The sequence below is a fragment of the Leuciscus leuciscus genome (assembly GCF_965113295.1).
Source record: "Leuciscus leuciscus genome assembly, chromosome: 25".
Classification (NCBI taxonomy): Eukaryota; Metazoa; Chordata; class Actinopteri; order Cypriniformes; family Leuciscidae; genus Leuciscus; species Leuciscus leuciscus.
The window spans coordinates 2,680,163-2,707,404 of record NC_138724.1 but is presented as its reverse complement, the minus strand read 5'-3'; the positions used below and the strand labels follow the sequence as shown (position 1 = coordinate 2,707,404).

The following is a 27,242-nucleotide window of genomic DNA, read 5'->3' as shown; positions in this document are numbered from 1 at the left end:
CTATATCCACACTACTATATCCACACTACTATATCCTATATCCACACTACTATATCCTATATCCCCACTACTATATCAACACTACTATATCCACACTACTATATCCACACTACTATATCAACACTTGATTCCTGGCACATATTTGTTTATCTTTACTAGTGGTTTGCAAAAGTATTAATCAAGTCTTCACACTTTGTTTTAATTTGAAATACCACATATATTACATTTATTGTGGGCCTTAGTTTGGTGACCCATGGTGTAGTGTGTCAATTTAAACACCATAAATATTTATTTATGTGCTACAACTTTATAAGCATGTTAACAATGAGAACTCAATAACTAAATAAATCAATTTTACTATATTTAGAGTAAACCAGAAAAAAAATCTATTATGGTCTTTGGAATCAGTGTTGACATGTTGCTCTCTGGGAAATATTTTCATGATGTCTATTTATTCCCCACATTTTCCACATGCATGAAGTTCATCAGGACTCATAATCAGGTCATTATATATTAAACAATGTGCATCTGAAATGTTCAGAATTTTTGATTCATTTATTTGAAGCTGCAGGTTTTTCTGTGAATCATGATGATTGATCTGCATATGAAGAACAGAAGCATCATTATGAGAAACTCCACAACATCATCCATGATCAAAGAGGTCAAAGGTCACCTCAGAGGTCACAGCTCATCAAATATATTTCTTTAAACAGTGTTATATCAGAAAGCATTTAGTCAAATCTGAATGAGTGAGTGTTGAGAAGAGCTGAGGATCTTCTAATATCAGTGTGTTGAAGTGTTGTTTCTCTCTCTCTGCTGGAGTGTGTGTTCACTCGAGTGGAATAGAGGTTTTTGTACGAGCGTTTCATTAGATTGTATCACTGTGGTGGACTTTCGGTGGAGGAACTAAACTGGTGATCGGTAAGTCTGTCTATTTAATCACCTAATAAAAAAATACAATTTAGATTTCAGAAAGTGTTTTACAGTTGAAACAAGAACAACATTTATTATTAATAATGATTATTAGATATTGTGGCAAACTTTACTTAAAGCCTTTATGTATAATGCATTATAAAGGTATCAATAACGTATGTTATAATGTCATATGTTTTCATAAATAACTGTAACCAAAGTTAAAATGTTTTATAATATTTGCAAATTCCTTGTTACATCTTAAAGTGGTTGTTTGTCATGAGTTTTAGTGTATTATAATTTTTTGGAGGTGTAACAATGAATAAATAATATTATAATGTTTTAAAACCTTGGTTACAATTATTGATGAGATCATACATGCATTATAATGTGTAAAACAATATATAATTAATGCATTAAAAATACTTTTTATAATACAATATGTATAAAGAAATAAAAAGAAATAAAAGAAAAAATACTTTTTTATTTTTATAAAAATAAATAAAAATATAAACATATTTCCACACACTGTGTCTCACTATGAGTTTAATCAGTTTATTACAGGTTTGTTTTTCCTTCATTTATTTCTACACTGAGTTCATATTTAGTTCATCTTTTATTGTAGAAATCATACATGGAAAAAGAGATTTGTCATCAGAATGTAAATGTTGCTTCTTTCTGTAGTTCAGTCAATGATACTGAATCTCTTTTGCTCATGTTGTGCTTATAATTCAGTGTTTTGTTCATTCTGTATGATTCAATTGTGTTTTAACTCTGTTTGAAATTGAGTTACATTTTCAGTTCAGGTGAATATCTCAAAATGTAAGATATTTATGTTCAGAGTGAATAATTGCTGGAATTAAAGCAGTCAGATCGGCCTGATAATAGATAATATGTGTTATAACTGCTGTTACACTTATTGATTAGATCATACATACATTTTAATGTATATAGCAGTGCATAATTAATGCATTAAAAATGTAATTGTGTGTGTGTGTGTGTGTGTGTGTGTGTGTGTGTGTGTGTGTGTGTGTGTGTGTTTGTTTTTGTGGTTTACGAGGACTTTTGACCTGAATACGCACCAGCACTATGGGGACATTTGGGTTTATGAGGACAGAGGCCATGTCCTCATAAATCCGACAGCGTAGATGTCATTTACTACGTTCCAGAAGCTCCCTCTCAAAGTTTGGCGCCATGTCCTTACATACCACAAAACCCTGAAATTTTACCATACACAGTGTATCCCTGATTTCGAGAGTGCGCCCCTGTAGCCAGGTCCTGGTATTACACCCGCGTCATCAAAAATTTGCATCTTTTACACAAGTGTATTCTTTGGGGCCTGTGATTGGTCAGATCGGTACCGGTAGGCGGGAAATCGCGAAAACAAGATGGCGCCAGTGGGCGGAGCTTCACTCAGCTTTAGTGATTGGTCAGATCGGTACCGGTAGGCGGGAGATCGCGAAAACAAGATGGCGCCAGTGGGCGGAGCTTCAATCAGCTTTAAAATGTGTAGCAACTTAATGCAAAATACTAATTATTTAAGTATTTTTGCCTGTAATTTATTAATTTTGCATTAAATATATGATAAATAAATAAATAAAATCCCGTTTATATTATGATAAGTACAACGTAATCAGAGGTGTAGTCATTCGTCGTCACGTCATTTCCTGTTTGGACTGGACAAACTCTGCACCTGAGAAGACATCTGTGGACCTGATGAAGGCAACTGTTATCCAAAAGGTAAGTTATAACGTTGTTTAATTGCTTCTCTAATAGCATGTGGGTCCGGTTGGCTTGTTTGTGCATGTTCTGTATGCTCTTCGCTGCTCGTTTTACAGTTAGAAAGCAGCTAGCGCGTGATGCTAACGGTGCTAGCGGACCTATAGTGATTCTGTTTACAGACTGACATGAGGGAATCAGCGATGCTTGTCATTTTAAACTCGTTTTCGATTGCACTATATTTGTAACTGCTACCTTTTCTGATCTCATAAAATAGTCTAGCCATCATAATAACGCGTTGTCATGACTACAGTATGTGAAGGGGAGGCTATTTCACCCAGTACAGTATCCTGATATGCTACTGTTAATATTACTACAGTTATGCTTGCTTTAAACACATTAAGACACAAATATGTGCTCATATTACTCCTGACTATAATAAAATATACTCTGAATATTATTAGAACTGTCAGTCTGATTCAGTCTTATTAATACTGTCACTATTATTGCCTATAATGTATCAATTGTGAATGAAATCTATGAATGAATAGTTATTATCAGTTAACATATTCCTTAAATATCATATAATAATAAAGTATTAAAATAACTTGAATGCTGTTTACCATAATTGATCAATTTATTTAAAACAAGCTTTTTGAATAATATGTCAAATGAAATGCAATGGTCGTGATTAATGAGAGTCTTTTTCTATGCGCGCAGACACATGAGATGATGGCTGAAGTGAGTCAGTGAAGGAGAAGATCAAGATCTGGAAGAGGACATGCCGTTTACAGACAAAGATGAGCTCCAGGGCAGATTCAGCAATCATTATAAAGGTGAGTTCAGGGTTTCCATGCTTAAGCAGTGCCATGCGACCAGTGTTCCTCAGAAACAGATTATTTGCCACTGTTATCAGTCACTGAATTATGATTGTGTGTGTAAGAAGTGAGTCACGATCACTTACTGTACATCTAGCACAGGCGCAATGTCTCGTATCACTCTCATACATACACACACTTGAACTCAGTGCCGTCCAAATGTATCTAGTTACCAGTGTCCCAGTAAAACTAGTGTCCTCATAGACCAGTATTCTGTTAAACTTACACAACACACTGAGATTCTTCAGTCAAGTCAAACATCAGGATCATGCTCTTATGATGTCCTCATAAAACTGGTGTAAAGCTACACACAACCTGACACACTGGAATGAAAACACATGTAATGTGATGCATAAAAGCCGTGAACATTACCTTGTGGTAGCATTTAAATATTGAAATATTGATTTGAAAACTTTAACTATTTTGTAATCTTGTATATTATCTCAAATCAGTATTTCATGTGCAAATATTTATTGATAGGTAGCTGTGTATCAGGACCCTTATTATCCTGTCAGTTTATTTTTTATTAATTACTGACTGACTGTACATTATCCTTTATATATTCCATTTATAATGCTTTTTTTAAACTCTTAGGTGAAGTGTTTCTGTATGTAACGCTTAATTTCATATTCTCAGATGAGCCATAAGAGCCAGTGGTCATCAGGCAGTGATTGTGCTGCTCTTACTGTGGGACTAGACAAAGTAAGTGAGAGTTGTGCTGGAAGAGAACGAGCAAACGAAGCAGAGACATCTGTGAGATCTAGTGTTCACATATTTACACCACTGTTTCATGTCTAATGTTATGTTTTGTAGACTCTCAGTGAGGTTGAACCCTCCACTCTCGAAATGAAGAGTCCGTCCCCGTCCCAGTCAGAAGTCAGAGATGTACAGAAGGTATTGTTTTTTTGGAAATCAAATTAGGGATACAGCGATATGAACATTTGGGCCGATAACTGATCATTCTTTATATTCGAAAGCCGATATCTGATATATTAGCCGATGAATCTAAATCCAAAATTTGATATACTTTGAAAGCCTGATTACAAAAACGAAACGCACATCATTTAAAGCCAATGTCCCAAACACTTCAACATAAATCAAACATATACAGTACAGTGGCCTAATGTAAGATTCCTTAACTTTTAAAATGAATTTTACATTCATATTTCCAACTTTCTTTATAAAAAGGTTTCATCTTGTTAGTATTAGTTAACATGAACTAACAATGAATGAACAATACTTCTACAGGATTTACTTAATGTTTATCTTACTTAACGTTAATCTTAACATTTTCCAAGACATTTTAGGATCCAGTGTTGTATCTGTTAATTTAATACACTGTGAACGAACATGAATTCGCATATTTTATTAACTCACATTAACAAAAGTTTTTCAATATGAAAAGCAATTTCACTAAATGAATTGAATAGCTCTATTTGGAAATAATTAATCATTCTAGAATGATTGGTGTGATTTTGTAGGGGTTTGCATCTGCATAGAAAATAATAAATTGCAAGCAGAGATAAAAAAAATTAACAAAGATGTGAAATAAACAATGCCTCATATATTCCAGGTAAGTCTAACAGCATTTAGGTACAGAACTTGAGGAATCAACTGTAAAATAACACAGCAGAGTCTTTATATAGCCTGACTTCACAGAGGCCTATACTGCAATGTCACTACCACAGATAGGTATGAATGATAAAGCAATACATTGTGCAGCCCTACAAGTTAATGTTCATGGCTTTAATGCATCACATTACATGCATGTTCATTACAGTGTGTCAAGTGTGTGTGTGTGTCTTACACCTGTTTTATGAGGACACCGTTTTATGAGGACATCATAAGAGCAATGTCCTGATGTTTAACTTGACAGGAGAATCTCAGTGTGTTGTGTAAGTTTGACAGAATCCTGGTCTATGAGGACACTAGTTTTACCGGGACACACATATGGAATATTAGGATCGATACTGATAACCCATAATTCACAGCTCATTGTGGCTAATACCAATAGCGAAAACTATTTGTGCTTGTCAGATTAAATATAATCATTGAAGAAGTTGTTAAAAAAAAGCTACCTCTGTTTGGCTTTCAATAAGTGATACTAAAATTAGTATTTATTTGTCTTTTTTATATATTTTTACTACTTTTTTTTTCAGATGATAACTCTGAAGAATCAGATGAAACCTGAACAAGATACAGCAACTCTAAAGGTATCCAATAAGTTAATGTAATAACTCTGTTTCCTCAGAAACAGATTATTTGCCACAGTTATCAGTCCCTGAATTATGATTGTGTGTGTAAGAAGTGAGTCACGATCACTTACTGTACATCTAGCACAGGCGCAATGTCTCGTATCACTCTCATACATACACACACTTGAACTCAGTGCCGTCCAAGTGTATCTAGTTACCAGTGTCCCAGTAAAACTAGTGTCCTCATAGACCAGGATTCTGTTAAACTTACACAACACACTGAGATTCTTCAGTCAAAGTCAAACATCAGGAACATGCTCTTATGATGTCCTCATAAATCTAGTGTCCTCATAGACCAGGATTCTGTTAAACTTACACAACACACTCAGTCAAAGTCAAACATCAGGATCATGTTCTTATGATGTCCTCATAAATCTAGTGTCCTCATAGACCAGGACTCTGTTAAACTTACACAACACACTGAGATTCTCCTGTCAAGTCAAACATCAGGATCATGTTCTTATGATGTCCTCATAAATCTAGTGTCCTCATAGACCAGTATTCTGTTAAACTTACACAACACACTGAGATTCTTCAGTCAAGTCAAACATCAGGATCATGCTCTTATGATGTCCTCATAAAACGGTGTAAAGCTACACACAACCTGACACACTGGAATGAAAACACATGTAATGTGATGCATAAAAGCCGTGAACATTACCTTGTGGTAGCATTTAAATATTGAAATATTGATTTGAAAACTTTAACTATTTTGTAATCTTGTATATTATCTCAAATCAGTATTTCATGTGCAAATATTTATTGATAGGTAGCTGTGTATCAGGACCCTTATTATCCTGTCAGTTTATTTTTTATTAATTACTGACTGACTGTACATTATCCTTTATATATTCCATTTATAATGCTTTTTTTAAACTCTTAGGTGAAGTGTTTCTGTATGTAACGCTTAATTTCATATTCTCAGATGAGCCATAAGAGCCAGTGGTCATCAGGCAGTGATTGTGCTGCTCTTACTGTGGGACTAGACAAAGTAAGTGAGAGTTGTGCTGGAAGAGAACGAGCAAACGAAGCAGAGACATCTGTGAGATCTAGTGTTCACATATTTACACCACTGTTTCATGTCTAATGTTATGTTTTGTAGACTCTCAGTGAGGTTGAACCCTCCACTCTCGAAATGAAGAGTCCGTCCCCGTCCCAGTCAGAAGTCAGAGATGTACAGAAGGTATTGTTTTTTTGGAAATCAAATTAGGGATACAGCGATATGAACATTTGGGCCGATAACTGATCATTCTTTATATTCGAAAGCCGATATCTGATATATTAGCCGATGAATCTAAATCCAAAATTTGATATACTTTGAAAGCCTGATTACAAAAACGAAACGCACATCATTTAAAGCCAATGTCCCAAACACTTCAACATAAATCAAACATATACAGTACAGTGGCCTAATGTAAGATTCCTTAACTTTTAAAATGAATTTTACATTCATATTTCCAACTTTCTTTATAAAAAAATGGCAATACTTTATAAAAAGGTTTCATCTTGTTAGTATTAGTTAACATGAACTAACAATGAATGAACAATACTTCTACAGGATTTACTTAATGTTTATCTTACTTAACGTTAATCTCAACATTTTCCAAGACATTTTAGGATCCAGTGTTGTATCTGTTAATTTAATGCACTGTGAACGAACATGAACTCACATATTTTATTAACTCACATTAACAAAAGTTTTTCTCTGTTAGTTCATGTTAGTTAATGCAATAACATATGTATTGTGAAGTTTTACCAAAACATCTATTGCCTTAATAATAATAATAATAATAATAAATCAAATGAAATTAAAATGCAAACAAGTTATTAGACAACATTAAACTTAAAATGAAATGGCCTAAAGAGCTGAAGGAACACCCCTAAACTGAGGCTTTGTTAGATGGTTTTAGCTCAACGGAACACAACCTATATATGATAAATTAGATATTTATACAAAATAAACACAATATTACAACTTATACTTGCACAAAATCATGCACAGATTAACTTGAGCTATTATTAATAGTAATCAACTATTACATAGTGAAACTCCTGTTGTGGATGCGCTCCTCCCAGGACAACACGCTGAAACACAGCAACTAAACCCAAAGAATTCACGACGTTTTTAATGCAATAGTTTGCTCATTATAGTGTTATGTATATATGACAGTCCCAATCATAATTAATGTTTTGCTGACCACCGGTAGGCCTACAGTGAAGTGTTTACTGCAGCACTCATTAACTCAGCCAAATGCATCCTATATGAGATAAATCAGATATATAACAAAAATAAAAAATATTACAACTTACAATTCCACAAGTGAACTCTCCCTGTAACAATGTGCTGATTTCACAGATTTGTGATTCAAACATTTCAAAACCATCATGGTGAACAGCGCACATCTGAAGCTGAAGGAAGTAATCCATTATTTATTAGTGTTAATATAGCGGCCTAATTTTCTTATCGGATTGACAATGATAACAATAATAATGAGCATTATTTTCATGCATCCCTGATTGGTTTTGACCATATATTTATAGGGTTTTAACTTTATACTTGATTACAACTTATGTCACAGTGTTTTAAATCTTAAGTCACTGTTTGAAATGTCCCATCATACCTGAATTAGTTTGGCGTCATCAGCCTTCTTTTGCTCAAGTATATCATTGATAATGTGAAATTGTTTTAATTTTATGTTTTATGACAGTGATCAGTCAGTGTTAATGGAGTCAAGTATCTGTGCTGCTTCATTTGGAGAATCTCTGAATCCTTTGTATCTAATAGATGTTTATTTTTTCTTTCTTTGCCTTGCTTTCAGGTGAGCCCTGAGAAGGAACACTCATCATTGGAGGATCAAGACTGTGTTGAGATGGTAATAAAAAGAGCATTGCATCATTTTAGGAAATGCTAGTCTAGTAAGAACTTTTTCACATCATCTTTGGGGCTGTTTTACACCTGGTCATTTCATTGTCAAAACAATTCCATTTACACTTGGCCACATAAATGTGTCTGCACAAAACAGACATAAATCCGATCTTCATTTCCCGCGCTATATCAGATTTAACGGTGTTCACGTCATCGAAAGCTACCGCTATGAGCAGCATTTTTTGTATCAGCTAATTTTAAGATCAATAGGAGAGAGAGTAGCATCAGCACTGGTAAAATCATTTATTCTCACTACTTTTAATGAAGATGACTGTGTGTTGAGCATCTGCGACTTACTTTAATTTATTTTTAGTTTGTATTTTGTGCATCAGCATGCTGAAGAGATCCTCAGCTACTCATCTGCAGTGATGCGTGTTGCAGAAGCGCTGTCATATCTCACTATATCGTGTCATATAGCCTAAAATACGCTCTCACCTGTTTATTATTTGGCATTTTTGGGAGGAGTAAAATTCATAGTGTTACCATTAATTTACTCTAGTGACCCACCACAGTCTAATCTGTCCCTCCACAGTTTGAACCAAAAGAACCGAAAATATTTTTACGCCTCATAATAACATAAATTGTCTTTGTTTTTTGCGCAATTGCTTTGGCAAAGCATCTCTCAAACATATTAAAATCAAAAGCACAACATGGCTTAATGCCCTTATCAAATCGCAAAAGACGATAAGAAAGTAAGTCTGTAGTCTGTTGTGCTGCGTGTTTCAAACTGAAGAGCACACTTTGCTCGCTCGATCAGCTCATGATCTGGCTTTTTCCATGCCTCGTTTCACAGGGAATGAATGCAGTGAACTCCATCTCTGCATGTGCCATAAGTTTAACATGCATTTGGGAACGCAACCAGCACCAGTTACTCTCTATTTTCACATTCGCATTATATCCACATTTTTTGTGGTAATCCAATTTTGCAATAAGATGCGTTTATAAACCTGTTTTCACTTAAACTGCAGGTTTCTGCCAGTATAACAGCTTAAGTGAAGAAATTAAGAAAGTATTATAACCTCTTATTGTAAAATAATATACTCATTATAAAATATTAATTTTTCATTGACAGTATTAGTATATCACTGTCTAGGCGATAATTCTAATAATAGTGATCTTAGTGAAGTATTATAGTTGTTATTAATATGATTATTATTATTAAACGGTGCCATTTGTCATGTTTCATAAATGACTTCTGAATACAGGTTAAACTGAAGATGTTCTTGTTTTAAATGTCTCTTTTTCTTTAAGATGAGATCAGTATGACGGACTCTGATGCCAGTGATCCTGATGAAAGCGGTTCTGAAGGTGATGTTCCTGCTGGAGCTGCAGGCGTCTCCAGTAATGTTGGTATGTGTCAACTAATGCTGGGTTACACACCAAAAGATTTTTTACATCTTATAAGATTTTCAAAATGTGATAGACCACAAACATGAGGACAAAAAATCCTAGATTTAACCGTTTTGCTCCTATAGTGTGTGGTGTGCCATGATGTGAAAAGACCGTGAGGGTTGGGTATCGTTTAAATTAACGATTCCGATTCTGCTTATCGAATCCGGTTCTTAACGATTCTTGGTTTCGATTCCAATATTTATTGGAGAGAAAAAAGAGAGCAAATACTTTTTTCTACCTTTTATTCTTGTTACATTTAGGCTATTACCAGTAAAACTGTGACAATGCATCTTAATTTACAATATACTGTATATATATAACACTTTAAGGAATTATAGACTCGACTCGTATTAATTGTCTGATGTATTTATTCATGATCTCTATTTTAAACAAAACTGGTTCTCATTTTATCCAGAATTATGCGGCTCTAGTTTTGTACCTGAGTGTGAGAGACTGCTATTGCTGCTGCTAGTAGCTTTATCTGGTGTGTGGAAACCTGTGGTACTGCTGTTGAGAGATCGCACCGAATCAAATGCGCTGCATTCCTTCAAATTGACCCTGTGTTGCAGCAAATGTTTCATCATATTGGAGGTGCTTCCTCCCTTGCATGAAATGTCTTTCTTGCATGTGTTACAATTCGCTGTATTTTCATCTTTTTTTGAAAAGCTTAACCAAACTTTTGAACGTCTGCTGCGCTCCGCCATCGTAAATATAATGTACAGCGCATGTGCGGCAGGCAGGTCCTGGCAGATCAATACAACTGTAAACAAATGCTCACTGCCATTCACCTCGCGCATGTGAGCATCACCAAAGTAAGGAATCGATAAGCGGAATTGAAGTGCGCACGTCTTATCGAATCCCCTGTTTTTGGCATTTTGGAACCGGTTCTAGATACCCAACCCTAAAGACCATGCAATCAGAGTCTCGACTGTTAACACTCTAGAGACCTCAGAATAAGCATGGCGGACGATATGCAGGAAGAAATTGCAATGATAGTGTTTGGAAAAGTTTTACACAACACGTTGTGTAAACATTTGTTCCACAAATCAACAAGCTGATCCTCCATCTCTGCTGTCCACATCAATTTCACTTTGTGCCGCCATGACTGCGTTTGTTATGCTTCCTTCTTCCTTCATCTCGCTTTCTGATTGGATATTGTTTCCTTTCACGTGATAATCTCCAGAGCATGCGCGCGTTTGTCCTTGGGCTTCCCCCCACATTTCAGGATTTCTGATCGTAAATATTCAACATGTTGAATATTTGCGATTCGAGATCAGGGCGGCTCCGACGTTCTTCCGATCAGGTTCGGACACTCTTAACACACCTCACACCAAGGGAAAATCTGATAAGATAATCTATAACCATCAAGATAATCGGGACACAGCTAGGATTGTCAGAAGGGGGAAATCGGCCCAAAATCAGCTTGATTATCTTTTGGTGTGTACCCAGCATAACAAGTTTGTGTTTATGAACATGTTTATTATTATTTTAAACCAATATATATTGTGGTACAATTTTACGTTAGTATTTTCACCAAAGAAAAATGGTTTTAAGCCAGTTATATACACTGAACAAAATTATAGATCTAACTCAAAGTTCTAAGACTTCTTCTATGTACCCAAAATGCCTATTTCTCTCAAATATTGTTCAAAAATCTGTCTAAAGCTGTGTTAGTGAGCACTTCTCCTTTGCCGAGTTAATCCATCCACCTCACAGGTGTGGCATATCAAGATACTGATTAGACAGCATGATTATTGCACAGGTGTGCCTTAGGCTGGCCACAATAAAAGGCCACTCTAAAATGTGCAGTTTTATCACACAGCACAATGCCACAGATGTCGCAAGTTTTGAGGGAGCGTGCAATTGGCATGCTGACAGCAGGAATGTCCACCTGCTGTTGCCCGTGAATTGAATGTTCATTTCTCTACCATAAGCCGTCTCCAAAGGCTTTTCAGAGAATTTGGCAGTACATCCAACCGGCCTCACAACTGCAGACCACGTGTAACCACACCAGCCCAGGACTTCCACATCCAGCATCTTCACCTCCAACACCGTCTGAGGCCAGCCACCCGGACAGCTGCTGCAACAATCGGTTTGCATAACCAAAGAATTTCTGCACAAACTGTCAAAAACCGTCTCAGGGAAGCTCATCTGCATGCTCATCGTCCTCATCGGGGTCTCGACCTGCAGTTGGTCGTTGTAAACGACCTGCGTGGGCAAATGCTCACATTCGATGGCGTCTGGCACTTTGGAGAGGTGTTCTCTTCACGGATGAATCCCGGTTTTCACTGTACAGGGCAGATGGCAGACAGGTTTGCTGATGTCAACATTGTGGATCGAGTGGCCCATGGTGGGGTTATGGTATGTGCAGGCGTATGTTATGGACAACGAACGCAGGTGCATTTTATTGATGGCACTTTGAATGCACAGAGATACCTTGATGAGATCCTAAGGCCCATTGTTGTGCCATTCATCCACGACCATCACCTCATGTTGCAGCATGATAATGCACGGCCCCATTCTGCAAAGTTCTTGCATGGCCACCATTACTCACCGGACATGTCACCCATTGAGCATGTTTGGGATGCTCTGAATCGGCGTATACGACAACGTGTTCCAGGTCCTGCCAATATCCAGCAACTTCACACAGCCATTGAAGAGGAGTGGACCAACATTCCACAGGCCACAATCAACAACCTGATCAACTCTATGCGAAGGAGATGTGTTGTACTGCGTGAGGCAAATGATGGTCACACCAGATAATGACTTGTTTCCAGACCCCCGACACCCCCCAACCCCCAACCCCCCGACACCACACACCCCCCACCCCCCGACACCACACAAAACTGCACATTTAATAATAATAATAATAATAATTCATTACATTTATATAGCGCTTTTCTCGGCACTCAAAGCGCTTTACATGAAAGGGGGGATCTCCTCAACCACCACCATTTTAGAGTGGCCTTTTATTGTGGCCAGCCTAAGGCACACCTGTGCAATAATCATGCTGTCTAATCAGTATCTTGATATGCCACACCTGTGAGGTGGATGGATTATCTCGGCAAAGGAGAAGTGCTCACTAACACAGATTTAGACAGATTTGTGAACAATATTTGAGAGAAATAGGCCTTTTGTGTACATAGAAAAAGTCTTAACTTTTAGTTCAGCTCATGAAAAATGGGGGCAAAAACAAAAGCGTTTAGAATTTTGTTCATAGTGTATACATATATATCATACTATAGTGCAGGGTTCACCAATCTCAGTCCTGGAGGGCCGCTGTCCTGCAGTGTTTAGCTCCAACCCCAATTAAACACACCTGAACCAGATAATCAAGGTCTCACTAGGCATACTAGAAACTTTCAACCAGGTGTGTTGGAGCTGGTTGGATCTAAACTCTGCAGGACAGCGGCCCTCCAGGACCGAGATTGGTGAACCCTGCTATAGTGTGTCAGTAGATAATATCAGATTACATTTCTAAACATTCCTTTTGCCATTAATTGTAAAAATCAGTTATCAATAATCAGATATTATTATAAATAACAATTTTTCTAGAACAAAATGAATGGAATCAGTACCAAACCAATAAGTTTATCATGTTCATGTTGGTCAAAAACTTTAAAAAGGAGATGTTTAACACAACATTCCATCTCCAGAATAATGAGTGTCATTTGAAATGTAATTTTTAGATATCAGATGTATAACCAGTTTTAAGTTCTAGATGCAGGTTTGAGTTACATCTGAGTTTCTGATCTGTCTATAACTGATTTCCTACAGGTGTTCAGAAGATGCCCATCGAGAAACCACTGAAGTTCCTCAAGGTACCTGAGGTTTAAATCAGAATATGACCACCATTGTAAGTACATGAGCTCTCATATAGTTAGAGTTTACTAAAGCATGTATTCTTCTGTACAGAGAATGAATGTGAGGTAGGAATAGAAAACCTTGTGGAAAGGACAAAAAGTGTGCTGGTCAAATGCTGAAGTTACAGCTGCAATTGAACATTTTAAGGCACATACACTCACCTAAAGGATTATTAGGAACACCATAGTAATACTGTGTTTGACCCCCTTTCGCCTTCAGAACTGCCTTAATTCTACGTGGCATTGATTCAACAAGGTGCTGAAAGCGTTCTTTAGAAATGTTGTCCCATATTGATAGGATAGCATCTTGCAGTTGATGGAGATTTGTGGGATGCACATCCAGGGCACGAAGCTCCCGTTCCACCACATCCCAAAGATGCTCTATTGGGTTGAGATCTGGTGACTGTGGGGGCCATTTTAGTACAGTGAACTCATTGTCATGTTCAAGAAACCAATTTGAAATGATTCGAGCTTTGTGACATGGTGCATTATCCTGCTGGAAGTAGCCATCAGAGGATGGGTACATGGTGGTCATAAAGGGATGGACATGGTCAGAAACAATGCTCAGGTAGGCCGTGGCATTTAAACGATGCCCAATTGGCACTAAGGGGCCTAAAGTGTGCCAAGAAAACATCCCCCACACCATTACACCACCACCACCAGCCTGCACAGTGGTAACAAGGCATGATGAATCCATGTTCTCATTCTGTTTACGCCAAATTCTGACTCTACCATCTGAATGTCTCAACAGAAATCGAGACTCATCAGACCAGGCAACATTTTTCCAGCCTTCAACTGTCCAATTTTGGTGAGCTTGTGCAAATTGTAGCCTCTTTTCCTATTTGTAGTGGAGATGAGTGGTACCCGGTGGGGTCTTCTGCTGTTGTAGCCCATCCGCCTCAAGGTTGTGCGTGTTGTGGCTTCACAAATGCTTTGCTGCATACCTCGGTTGTAACGAGTGGTTATTTCAGTCAAAGTTGCTCTTCTATCAGCTTGAATCAGTCGGCCCATTCTCCTCTGACCTCTAGCATCAACAAGGCATTTTCGCCCACAGGACTGCCGCATACTGGATGTTTTTCCCTTTTCACACCATTCTTTGTAAACCCTAGAAATGGTTGTGCGTGAAAATCCCAGTAACTGAGCAAATTGTGAAATACTCAGACCGGCCCGTCTGGCACCAACAACCATGCCACGCTCAAAATTGCTTAAATCACCTTTCTTTCCCATTCTGACATTCAGTTTGGAGTTCAGGAGATTGTCTTGACCAGGACCACACCCCTAAATGCATTGAAGCAACTGCCATGTGATTGGTTGATTAGATAATTGCATTAATGAGAAATTGAACAGGTGTTCCTAATAATCCTTTCGGTGAGTGTATAACCAAAGGAAAACTGGCCACACTGACTGAATGCCAGCAGTGTAAGACCGCTGAGGATCCTTTCCGTGGGTTTTCAATTTCTGCCTCTCTCTCATTCTCTGTACAGAAGAATACATGCTTTAGTATTCTCTAAACACATGTAGGGCTGGGTACCGAGTTCGATACTTTTTAGGTACCGACCGAATTGCCTCGATACTATCGAGTATCGAAAAATGACTTGTTTTTCGGTACCATATTTCGATACCTAAGGGGTTAACTCGTCAACGTCAGTGCTCAAACAAATACATATGAAATGCACAACAACACGCCTAAAGTCGCTCGCGCACATACACGTGAACTCTACACACACGAGACGCGGGGAACTCTCCGCGCACATACTCATATGAGACGCGCGCGCGCACACAAACTGTCCACGCACACATTCTCATATGAGACGCGAGCACACACACACACAAACTCGCGCACATACTCAATGAGACGCGAGCACACACACTCACAATACCCTAAAGATGTCGATCAAAAGTGTGGATACATTTCTCCAGGCTCGATGCCAACAGCGCGCGATGCAGTATTTGTGGTAAAATAATTGCTGCAAAGACGGTACCGCGACAGATATGATGAAGCCCTTGACAGTGCACGAGTAAACATAAGAGCAGAAAGTTGCTCCGTCTTCGACTGGTAAATGAAGATATACCTTGTTGATCACTCTGACTGTGTTTATATTGCAATAATGACCTACTGAGTGTACACTGCCGTTCAATAATGTGTTGGTTGGTCAGAATTTTTTTTTCACTAAGGATGCATTAAAGTGATCAATAATGACCTTAAAACATGTGTAATGTTACAAAAGATTTCCTTTTTTTAAATAAATGCTGTTCTTTTGAATGTTTTATTCATCAAAGAATCATGAAAAAATGTATCGTAGTTTCCAAAAACTGTTTTCATATTTCTGGAGGATCATGTGACACTGAAGTAATGATTTTGAAAATTCAGCTTTGACAACACAGGAATAAATTACATTTTGAAATATATTCAAATAAGATTTTAAATTGTAATACTATTCCACAATATTACAAGTTTTATTGTATCTTTGGTCAGACAAATTCAGCTTTGGTGAGCATGAGCTCTATATAAAAAAAAAATATTTTGTTCCTTATGTATATGTATAAGGAATATTTTGTTCCTTTGTGCTTTTTTTGTTCCTTTGTGCACTGGCTAAGGAGCATGAGTCAAACTGAAAAAATAACACCAAGTTTTTCTGAGGTAAAGTGTTATGTAATCTTGTTAAAATGGATTTCATAAAATTGGTATCGAAAAAAGTATCGTTTAGGAACCGGTATCGAAATCAAGGTATCGGTATCGGTATTGGTATCGAAATTTTTTGAACGATACCAAGCCCTAAACACATGAGAGCTTTTGTACTTACAATGATGGTTGTATTCTAATGACACTATACTCTTCTAGAGCTGATGTACAGCCCAAACTAACTTTGTTGAATACTTTTCCTGTTATCTCTGTAATTCTGCTTTGAAACTTGACAATTCTGTTTACATTTTCTGGAAATAACAGAATTGTCTTTTTAGGTAAACCGTCCCTTGTAAGTCGGTTTCTCTACATGTTGCAGCATATATTGCATGTTGAGTGAGTTCATTTTATACATTTCAAAGCCTGTTTAATGACATCTTTAAATTGTGCCTGTTTCCAAGGGCTGTTTTGTCAATCTTTTCGAAGTTTTGAATGGTTCATCTGTTTGTCATTTTAATATGTCAAAACAGTAATGATACTGTATGCTTTCTGAAAGATCACACAGTTGTGCAAGTTTTATTGACCATGTTTTTAAGTTTGTGGATGTCACTTTCCCCTTAAAATGGCATGACATGATTGTATTACATGGTAAAACTGAAAAAAACTCAATGTTTATGATGATATTATTGAATTCATAATTAAAGCACCTCTAAAACACTTCTGTCCCTGTAATGTTGCAAGTTGTTTTGTGTATTGTATTGGAGATCCGGTACTCTTTAATCACCTTAGTCTTGGTAATACACCGTGTTGTCAGGTTTGTGTGTGTGTGTGGGCATGTACCATTAAACACACTCGTCCTTATAATGTTGGATTATGCAGTTGTGTATTGTGTTTAAGATCCAGTCCTCTTAAATCACCTTAGTCTTGGTAATACACTGTGTTGTCAGGTTTGTGTGTGTGTGTGGTCATGTACCAGTAAAACACATTGGTCCCTGTAATCCACTGAAATGACATATTTAGTGTATTGTAAAAAGAGTGTCCTCATAATCAAGTTGGGCCCCAAAAATCACAATTATGTCATAGGCGGGAACATTTTAGGATGGGCGGGAATGTCCTTGTGTACCACCAAAATATCATATGGTCATATTTTCTGTTCTGTTGTGTGTATAGAACATTTGAAGTCAGATTTGTGATCTGCAGATTAAAACAAAATTTTTGATATTTGTATCATCACTGTAGGGCATTGGGAAAGGGGTGTCCCCATATACCACCACCAAACTTGTTTGGGCATCAGTGTCCTTCTATACCACAAAAACAAGTGTGTGTGTGTGTGTGTGTGTGTGTGTGTGTGTGTGTGTGTGTGAATGTGTTGTGTTTGTCTCCTGCAGCTGGTCCCACAGTGAAGCCCTCAGTGTCTCTGCTGCCGCCCTCTTCTCTGCAGATCTCTGGAGACTCAGCCGCACTGCTCTGCCTGCTCAGCTCTTACTCTCCACAGGGGGCGCTGGTGAGCTGGACACTGGACGGGTCAGAGGTCACCGAGGGGGTTCTGACCAGCGCAGAGAGCCAGCAGGACGGCCGCTACAGCCGCAGTAGCGTCCTGACCCTCAGCAAAGCACGCTGGGAAGAGGGAGAGCTGTACGTCTGCAGAGTAACACATGATGGAGCTCCTCATGAGGTCTCGTTCCACAAGAGCTCTGAGTGCTGATGTTTCTCTCCTGAAGATGAGCCGTATCTGAGTGTCCTGTGTCAGGCAGGATTCACATGAGTCTAGTGCTGCAGCTGTAGTGATTTACAACTCAATACTGAAAGAGTGTGTGTGTGTGTGTGTGTGTGTGTGTGTGTGTGTGTGATCTTTCAATCTGCTGTGTTTGCTGCAACATTCAATAAAGCTTCTCAACAAGTTCACTTTGTGTCTGACAACATCATTCAACTAACAGATGAAGATGCAGGTGCTTTTCAGAAGGTTGATGTAGCAGTAAATGTCAAATAAAGCTCTTGGGGTTTGAACATGGTCTCTGGAGACAGAGCTGCTCTATTCTGAGAGGATCACAATCACTCCACCCTGACAATGCAAATGGGGTTTCAGTCTCACTCTCTGATTGGTTACATGATCTGGACTGGAACACTTTCACTTCTGCTTTAGTGAAGCAGCGCAGACAAACTGATCATTTATAGGAGATTAAAAACATTATAATATAAAAATATCATAAAAAAAGATCAAGAATCAGCCGTTGTGACAGTAATTGTGTAAGAATGTAAAAGTTTGTGTGTCTCAAATGGAAAGCATCACGTCCAGACAGCAGAAGTGACTGAATGCAGTCTGTTCAGTTTGATTGACAGGATCATATATTACACCTAAAACATGATGATCATATTGAAACACTGACTCATTGTCTTCATAAACACAAGATTGATGTTGATTGTAATGATATAGTGTTATTAGTGTGTGAAAATACAATCATAAATCATTATTCAAACCTGAACTAAACACTGCCAGAGTCAAGAGGAAGATGATGCTAAAAGTCATGTTTGTTGGTTGATGAAGAAGAGCTCTTGATCATGTCATGTTCAGTTCATAGAGCTATAAACACATGCAGAGTGAAGCATGTGCTGATCATATAAAACACCCTCTGAATGCAAAAGCTGCTGTAGACTGTGAGCTCACGACGAGACCGAAGAGAGATCAGGACGAGATACAGACTCACCTCAGACTCATCAGAGTCAAACAGCTTTACTGACAGGGTTAAAAGAACGGCTTTAAATGGCCGAAGCACAGTAACATTAAATATACTGACACACACATTTACACACATATACACAAAGTTAAAAATATATATCGAGTTCAGTCATGAAACTCTAGATCAGTGGCTCCCCTACAATGTCTCTAATCTGACACAATCATTTCAGGTCTTGGAGTCTACTAATGAGCTGATAAGTTGATCAGGTGTTTGATAGGGAGACACACAATATGTGCAGAGCCGTTTCTCAATAAGTGTTCTTGTGTACTTGTGTACTTGTGAAAAGTCATCAGTCGCTGCCCAAGTACTGTTCCAATTCAATGTTCACATCTAGCCAAGTCCAGTTCAAATCCCCGAATGTGTTCTTGATCTGCCGCTTTTATCGAGGATGCATCGAGAGGTGACTTTTGTGGACTTGAGACAGCCAGTTATCCCAGCACCATCTCGCACCAATAGGGAGAAAACCCGCATAATTTAAAAATACTGCTGTTATTTTGTCACGAACTATAGTTTTAAGATTTTTTCTGGCGAGAATTAGTTGTTTAACCCTCTGGGGACCAAAAACGCGCCCGCGCGTTTTGCTCGTTTTTTTTTTTTAGCAATGAAAATAAACACAAAATGCTCTGTTAATTTTGATCTTTCATTTTCGTGTAATACATCAATCGATCCTGTTCAGTTTCTATTTTTTTTCTGTATACTCACAATAAAAATAAAGTGTTTTGCTTTTTGACAAATAAAGAAAAATTAAGATGATGCTATTTCTGCCTTCTCTCTGTCAGTGAACTCCCATTTGAAACGCGTTCGAAAATGATCTATAACTCCGCGAAAATTCAGTCAAACAGGCAAACAGACCCACGGGCATAAAGCTTGAGATCGCATCTTTTAAATGAAGTAATTTATATAAAAAACAAATATTCTTAGTTTCTGTAATCTGTATACAAAGAGAGCGACTCCAGTCGAGCTCATTACGAGATGATTCACAGTAATGTGACCACTCCCCGGAGAGCGCGTGCTTTTCAAATGCAAATTCTGAGAACCATTTCAGTCTGTGAAACGCCCACATCAGCTGTAAACAAAGCGCCGCGAGTGAGACATTATAGCCTTTATGGAGAAAAGTTTCCACAGTGCTGATGAGGAGAAATATCTCCTGATATGAGCAGCAGATCGCGCTGAGGAGTGAGGTAGGCTGTTTTCTTTTCTCAAGTGTGGAATAACGTTATGGAATAACGTTAGTGTAGGCCTATGTAAACCGCAAAAAGATGAATCGCATTTCTATAATATGACTCGCCTTTCTGTGAGATGAATGAAGGGTACATATTTGTAAAGAGTGTTTAGCCTAAATATGAATCGCGCGTCTGTGTGTGAAAGAATAAACTGCTTTGCTATAGCCTACTGAGATGAGTAAAAATCGACTGAAATATGTTGAAATAAAATGTATTTGTATAAGCAACGTAAATTAACATTTATATGCCCTGATATTTCAATAAAACAACGTTAGTCAGGCGTTAGTCACACTATTTTTGTCAAAAATAAAGTCATAGACTAAGATGTTAGATGTTCCAATGTTGGCTATATTCAAACTAATGAATACATATGATAAAATGTAGGCCTATAATCTTTTTTTTCTTTCTTTTTTTTTTTTACAAAGAAAGAGTACACTTGAAATATTGTTGAAATTGTAATTATTGTTGTAATTGTAACATTTTTATAAAATAGCTAAACATATTTACAAGATAGATGTAAGCGAAATCTTAAATGGTCAAGATAAGTATTCTTCTAAATACATTGTCCTTGCATTGTGGCTCAGTCAGTGTCACACCTGAATGAATGGCTAATTATGCAGAGTCATTATGCAGAGTGGGTGGGACATCCCAGGTGTAAACTACTCCTTCACGCCCCCCTCGCATATTGGCTTTTCAAGCAAAACCTGTTTTACACCATTTAAATCAATGTTTTTTTTTTTTGTGAACGATAAAGCAAGACTATTTTCACATAATTTTGAAGCCAGTACTCAAAGGTACAACATCAATTAGACAAAAGTCTTGTGGACACATATTTAATATGTGTTTTGTGGTCTTAATTCAGCCACTTTCATTTTTATTTTTTCCAATAACCACGCATAAACATTATTCTCTTAAAAATACAAACATCTACATACACGTTGCCCGCATATTATGGTAGCCCTGTTTGTGCTATATAGAGTGATTTTACACCTTTGCCATTAACATGTTTATAAATAACTGAAAAAAGCACAAATTTCAAGGCATGTCAGAACATCTCAAGGGCTCCAAAAACACCTTGGTCCCCAGAGGGTTAAAGCTCAAATCGGTGGTTTATTTACAATCCCAAATCAGAAAAAGTTGGGACACTGTACAAATTGTGAGTAAAAAAGGAATGGAATAATTTACAAATCTCATAAATTTATATTTTATTCACAATAGAATATAGATAACATATCAAATGTTGAAAGTGAGACATTTTGAAATGTCATGCCAAATATTGGCTCATTTTGGATTTCATGAGAGCTACACATTCCCAAAAAGTTGGGACAGGTAGCAATAAGAGGCCGGAAAAGTTAAATGTACTGTTATGGAAAAATGTATCTTTTCTCTATATTTTATTTTCAATGATTTAACAAATGAATGCCATACATTCATTTGTCTGTATTTTGAGTTTCTTTTATGATGCTAGTACAGCTGCTGGGTGTGTGTGTGGGATTTCAGAGGTGAGAGGATTCCCGGGGTCAAGGGGGGTCCCTTTTGTTCCTTGTGTTGTGGTGGGTGACAAGAGATAACACTATAAAAATGCTGGCCAACCTCTGCTCTGGGTCTCACTCCGCCTGCAGCTGGACTGTGGATGGACTGGGAACATTCTTGCAAGAATAAATATCTTTTAAGGACAATTTGAATCATGAAGTCTCTTATGCCTGATGCTGTTTTGTTAGTTATTTGTTTTTGCCTCAACAGTACATATAAGGAACAGCTGGAGGACCAATTTGCAACTTATTAGGTAAATTGGCAACATGATTGGGTATAAAAAGAGCCTGACAGAGTGGTAGTGTCTCTCAGAAGTCAAGATGGGCAGAGGATCACCAATTCCCCCAATGCTGTGGTGAAAAATAGTGGAGCAATATCAGAAAGGAGTTTCTCAGAGAAAAATTGCAAAGAGTTTGAAGTTATCATCATCTACAGTGCATAATATCATCCAAAGATTCTGGAACAATCTCTGTGCACAAGGGTCAAGGCCGGAAAACCATACTGGATGCCCGTGATCTTCGGGCCCTTAGACGGCACTGCATCACATACAGGAATTCTACTGTAATGGAGATCACAACATGGGCTCAGGAATACTTCCAGAAAACATTGTCAGTGAACACAATCCACCGTGCCATTCGCCATTGCTAGCTAAAACTCTATAGGTCAAAAAAGAAGCCATATCTAAACAGGATCTAGAAGTGCAGGCGTTTTCTCTGGGCCAAGGCTCATTAAAAAAGTGGAAAACTGTTCTGTGGTCAGACAAATCAAAATTTGAAGTTCTTTTTGGAAAACTGGGACGCCATGTCATCCGGACTAAAGAGGGCAAGGACAACCCAAGTTGTTATCAGCACTCAGTTCAGAAGCCTGCATCTCTGATGGTATGGGGTTGCATGAGTGTGTGTGGCATGGGCAGCTTACACATCTGGAAAGGCACCATCAATGCTGAAAGGTATATCCAAGTTCTAGAACAACATATGCTCCCATCCAGACGTCGTCTCTTTCAGGAAAGACCTTGCATTTTCCAACATGACAATGCCAGACCATATACTGCATCAATTACAATATCATGGCTGCGTAGAAGAAGGATCCGGGTACTGAAATGGCAGTCTGCAGTCCAGATCCAGAAAAGAAAACAAGTCCAGAAAATATTTGGTGCATCATAAAGAGTTATGATTTGCATCATAGTTGAGCAACTAGAAGCCTGTATTAGACAAGAATGGGACAACATTCCTATTCCTAAACTTGAGCAACTTGTCCCCTCAGTCCCCAGACGTTTGCAGACTGTTATAAAAAGAAGGTTTGTAAAATAATCTAGTTCATAACCCCTTTATTCATATCTAGAATATTATTGTGTTTTCTCATTTATGTCTCATTTTAGATTTACAACAAGATACATCAATAAATACATTTAAAGTATTGCACAGTAAGTAAAAATTAAAGTAAAGTCGGCAACACCTAAGCTCCAAAATTATCAAAAATATTTATTGTAAAGACAACTATCGCATAGCGATAACGTTTCGAGCACGCAGGATCAGCCTGCGTGCTCGAAACGTTACCGCTATGCGATAGTTGTCTTTACAATAAATATTTTTGATAATTTTGGAGCTTAGGTGTTGCCGACTTTACTTTAATTTTTACTTGATGTTTTTTAGTCGAGCACCCTTTTGAGATTGATGTGTGTGCTTTTGTTTCATTTTTCTACGAAGTATTGCACAGTAGAATCACATCACAAGAGTGAACCCAATTTTTTGTCTCCAATACTTTTTTGACTCAAGCTTCTAAACTCTATTGTCAGTTGTCACATCACTATTGTGCTGTAACTTCAAAACTTAGATTTGAGTAGGCTTAATAAGGTTATTCTTCAATATAGAACACAGCATGTAAATTATGTCATGAAAATGCTGTTGCTGTTCTCAGCGAAATCATTGTGCTGCCCAATTAATTTTCTTGATTTTCTGTAACGTATTACAGCAGGAGTTTTTTTGTCACTAGATATGTAGATGTCACCAGAATGTTTCAGGAAGGAAGGACAGTCTCAGATATTGCAAAATTTTAATCAAAACTTTAAAGAGAGTGTGAAACATGAAAGAGATATACACTTGTAATCACTGGATATAGAGTTACGATTAACATGTTGATTGCTTTATCACAGGCAAGTGAATATAGATACAATCTGTGTAAAAAGCTTAATTAAATGCACATTCATTGGTTTCAAGCACAAGAACTTGTTCTTTCCATCTTAGCATGGGTTTCCTCTGGGTGTTCAGGTTTTCTCCACAAGACCTCAAGCATTCGTGAATGGGAGACTATAAATTGTCCAAAGGCATGGGTGAAAGAGTGAATGCGTGTGTTAGCCCTGTGATGGACTGGCCATCCATCCAGTGTTTTTCTCTACTTATGACCTGAGATGCTGGGATGAGCTTTAAAGGGATAGGCCATGCAATCCTGAAAAGGACAAGTGCCTTGGAAAATGGATGGATGGATTTAATGGAATCATACTCAGAAGGCTGAAGATAGATGCAGTGCTTTGACAATGACTACAACTCTTGTGTAGTCAGACACTGGGTAGTGATTAATAGTGGCTTCTCATGTTTAATTCACCAGGAAAATGAAGCAAAACACCAAAAGGATCATAGAAGAAACAGTCCTAAATGGAAAACATTCATTTCATCACATTTTTGGAGTGTTCATGCAACGGTTTCATTTTACTAAATGTATCATTATAAAATGTTCCTGGGTTCAAAGCAGTGTGCTGAAATCTACAATACTGCAGCAGCAACTATGATGCAAAACACTTATTCACTATATCACCATTATTAGCAATTTTTTTTTATTTATTAGTTATGTTATTTTTGGGGACTGTGGCTGAATTAAGAATAACATACTAGCATACCAATCACTATAAAGATATTGCAGAAATAGTGAGAGTAGTGTGGTAGTATGCTATTTTGAATTTAGCGTATGTCTAGCAGAAAAATGCAACCATAAATTTGCTTATTAAAATATTTTAGTAAAATAAGTTTTAACATGTGGTCTCTCTTTAACTTGTGAATGTATGCTACTGTGCATCACTCCTCACAACTCTTTATTCATGATGATATTATATATGACTACTACACATTATAGCACAGCCTCCCTAAACTTATTGCTTAAGAATTGCAGTCAAACTAAAGCAGATATTGATAATGTAGCTGATAATGATAATGGAGTTTTTTTCAACATTTTCCATCCACATAAAAAATCTGACCATACAGCAAGAGGTTGTGGCTTACCCCTCAGTAGGTTTTGGTGTAGTTGTTGTTGAACTTGTCTGATGAGGTGTGGGAAGAGCTCTAGAAGGGAATATACTGTTAGTGTATCCAATTTCCTTCAGAAAAGTGTTTCTATTCAAGCAACGATTTCCTAAGAATAACATTTAATGAATTTGATTAATTAATAATAATTGTTTTAAAAGGTATGCTACTGTATGTCTCTTTTTGAAATTTATTTAAAATGCCCCCAAAAATATTACCCCTTACCAGTCACCCCCAATTTTGGCAAGTGATGCATACATGACATACCCAAAATAAAAAGGTTGCTGCTCATAAGTCATTCTGAATAGACACATAATACACACATATTTAGAAAGCCAACCCTTGAGAGTTTATAGTTCAAGACTCAAAATTAACCAGACTGTTATTAATATTGAGATATATAAGCTCAAACATAAAAACAAAAACAACAAATATTAAGAATATATTTATTAAATGTATAAAAATCTGATTTGAATTTAGGATAGCAACTTATAACCACAACTAAAGTGTAGACACAATTGTGGTCATGCTTCGTTTCAAGTCTGAGGATGATATCTCGAAAATTATGCATTTTATGAAGCCTATTGTAAGACCATGTCAGGGGAGGATTTCAGAGAAGTTTTTTTAGAAGGATACAAGTTTCTCATCACATAGTTTATTGCCCTCTAAACACCCATTTACAGTCTCTGACTAATGTCTGGCGAGGAGAACTGTCCCATTCATGTTCTATTCATTTAAATCGACTAACCTTTCAAAACACCATCGAGTATTTGTATCATATTCCGGTCGCGGTTTATTATGGTTTCCATAAAAAAAATGATTTTGAAATATGTTATATTTAGCATTTTATGTGAAGCTATGGGCTATGTTTACCTATACCTTTATTCTTTATTCATATAAAAACACCCCGAATCGCACGGAAATCAAACAAAAAACACACATACTTAAATCTTGCGTTTATTATCTTCTAGTTTCAGGTGAAGAGATGTCACTTTCGCTATGTTATCACGGATGTCCAGAATGAGGAAGTGTGGACATGACGCGTCATACAGAAGAGGTCACGATGAACCACGTGAGATGATTGACATGCTGTACAGCTAATCATAATCATTCGAGGTCAAATCTGACGCGAATCAGGAAGAAGAGACACACATCTCGCTGTGTTCGCTGTTTGAGCTCTTCAGATCGCATAATTCAGTGGAAAATAAATAGAAATGTTTTTCTGTATGGCGAAATAATTTACTAACGTGATAATTAATATTTATTTCTCCAAATATGCGCACTATTGGACTAATAGCCCTGTCGTATGCTGTATATTATAACGTTATGTATTTGAACACAAATAAACTGGAGAAGACGAGAATGAATGTTGTGTGAGTGATTATTTCTATTAAAAATAACGATCGTTACAGATGAATTATTTTGCACTCCTGGCATAAATTAAGAAATTAATGTCACTGCAAACCACTTGCATCATAAACAGTGGTCAAATATCGAAGCTGGAGTCTTAAATCTTTCTTATAATGCTGAGTTTGTCCCAAGTAAGAGTGTGATGTTTTAAAGAGTAATGAATTTTGAACAACAATAATGCGGGATCACCGGTGATCCCTGACGAGCAAGGGTTTTTTTTGCAAGAAAGTGCAAAAAACATCTTCCAAACTATGTCTTTACTTTATACACTATAATACACTTTGATAAAAGGGACATAGTGGTGGAAAGAAAATAGGATAAGAGGAAAAAGTATTTTACAAAGCTTTTGAGTTTGCTCGCAAAACTTTTCTGTTCTCTTGCTAAACCTGTTGTGTTCTCTCATGAAATGTGTGTTCTCATGAGAGACTTCTTTGCGGTGCTTCGTGCTTGTGTTTGCACAGCATCACTTGAGTGATC

General features: G+C 37.3%; 3 protein-coding genes across 10 annotated transcripts in view; 2 read left to right on the top strand and 1 right to left on the bottom strand.

Annotated features, from left to right (window-relative positions):
• The first annotated feature begins 1,868 nt into the window (after positions 1–1,868).
• On the top strand, positions 1,869–7,342 carry LOC309491163 (uncharacterized protein). 3 transcript variants are annotated; one of them, XM_082160580.1, is made up of 7 exons: positions 1,869–2,652; positions 3,352–3,467; positions 4,146–4,211; positions 4,323–4,403; positions 5,669–5,722; positions 6,690–6,755; positions 6,867–7,335. In XM_082160580.1, the coding sequence occupies exons 2-7, from the start codon at positions 3,432–3,434 to the stop codon at positions 6,972–6,974; spliced, it is 411 nt and encodes a 136-aa protein (XP_082016706.1). In that variant the 5' UTR covers positions 1,869–2,652; positions 3,352–3,431; the 3' UTR covers positions 6,975–7,335. The 3 variants fall into 3 exon arrangements, with proteins under 3 accessions (XP_082016706.1, XP_082016707.1, XP_082016708.1); XM_082160581.1 differs by lacking the exon at positions 1,869–2,652 and having other exon boundaries at positions 2,668–3,467; positions 4,104–4,211; positions 6,867–7,342; XM_082160582.1 differs by lacking the exons at positions 1,869–2,652; positions 5,669–5,722 and having other exon boundaries at positions 2,668–3,467; positions 6,867–7,338.
• A 958-nt stretch (positions 7,343–8,300) lies between these two features.
• On the top strand, positions 8,301–18,473 carry LOC309490206 (uncharacterized protein). Of its 6 annotated transcripts, XM_082159234.1 has the most exons (4): positions 8,583–8,637; positions 9,942–10,040; positions 13,860–13,903; positions 17,808–18,473. In XM_082159234.1, the coding sequence occupies exons 2-4, from the start codon at positions 9,953–9,955 to the stop codon at positions 18,159–18,161; spliced, it is 486 nt and encodes a 161-aa protein (XP_082015360.1). In that variant the 5' UTR covers positions 8,583–8,637; positions 9,942–9,952; the 3' UTR covers positions 18,162–18,473. The 6 variants fall into 6 exon arrangements, 2 of the variants coding, with proteins under 2 accessions (XP_082015360.1, XP_082015359.1); XR_014202634.1 differs by having other exon boundaries at positions 8,301–10,040; positions 13,860–13,938; XR_014202635.1 differs by lacking the exon at positions 17,808–18,473 and adding an exon at positions 14,697–16,423 and having other exon boundaries at positions 8,301–10,040.
• Positions 18,474–23,892: 5,419 nt separating this feature from the next.
• The window catches only part of LOC309490467 (meprin A subunit beta-like), a 48,829-nt gene continuing 45,479 nt past the window's right edge, over positions 23,893–27,242 (bottom strand). Inside the window, exons 16-17 of the mRNA XM_082159657.1 lie at positions 25,335–25,394; positions 23,893–24,709 (exon numbers count right to left, since the gene is read on the bottom strand). Of these exons, the coding sequence (XP_082015783.1) occupies positions 24,655–24,709; positions 25,335–25,394 (115 nt within the window). The 3' untranslated portion in view covers positions 23,893–24,654. The remainder of the gene's footprint in view (positions 24,710–25,334; positions 25,395–27,242) is intronic.

Coding starts and splice junctions, on each gene's coding strand:
- LOC309491163 (XM_082160580.1), top strand. CDS start 3,432: ATGAGCTCCAGGGCAGATTCAGCAATCATTATAAAG. Junction 4,404..5,668: donor AAGTCAGAGATGTACAGAAG/GTATTGTTTTTT, acceptor TTTTTTTTTCAG/ATGATAACTCTGAAGAATCA. Junction 6,756..6,866: donor TTACTGTGGGACTAGACAAA/GTAAGTGAGAGT, acceptor TATGTTTTGTAG/ACTCTCAGTGAGGTTGAACC.
- LOC309490206 (XM_082159234.1), top strand. CDS start 9,953: ATGACGGACTCTGATGCCAGTGATCCTGATGAAAGCGGTTCTGAAGGT. Junction 10,041..13,859: donor AGGCGTCTCCAGTAATGTTG/GTATGTGTCAAC, acceptor GATTTCCTACAG/GTGTTCAGAAGATGCCCATC. Junction 13,904..17,807: donor AACCACTGAAGTTCCTCAAG/GTACCTGAGGTT, acceptor TCATCACTGTAG/GGCATTGGGAAAGGGGTGTC.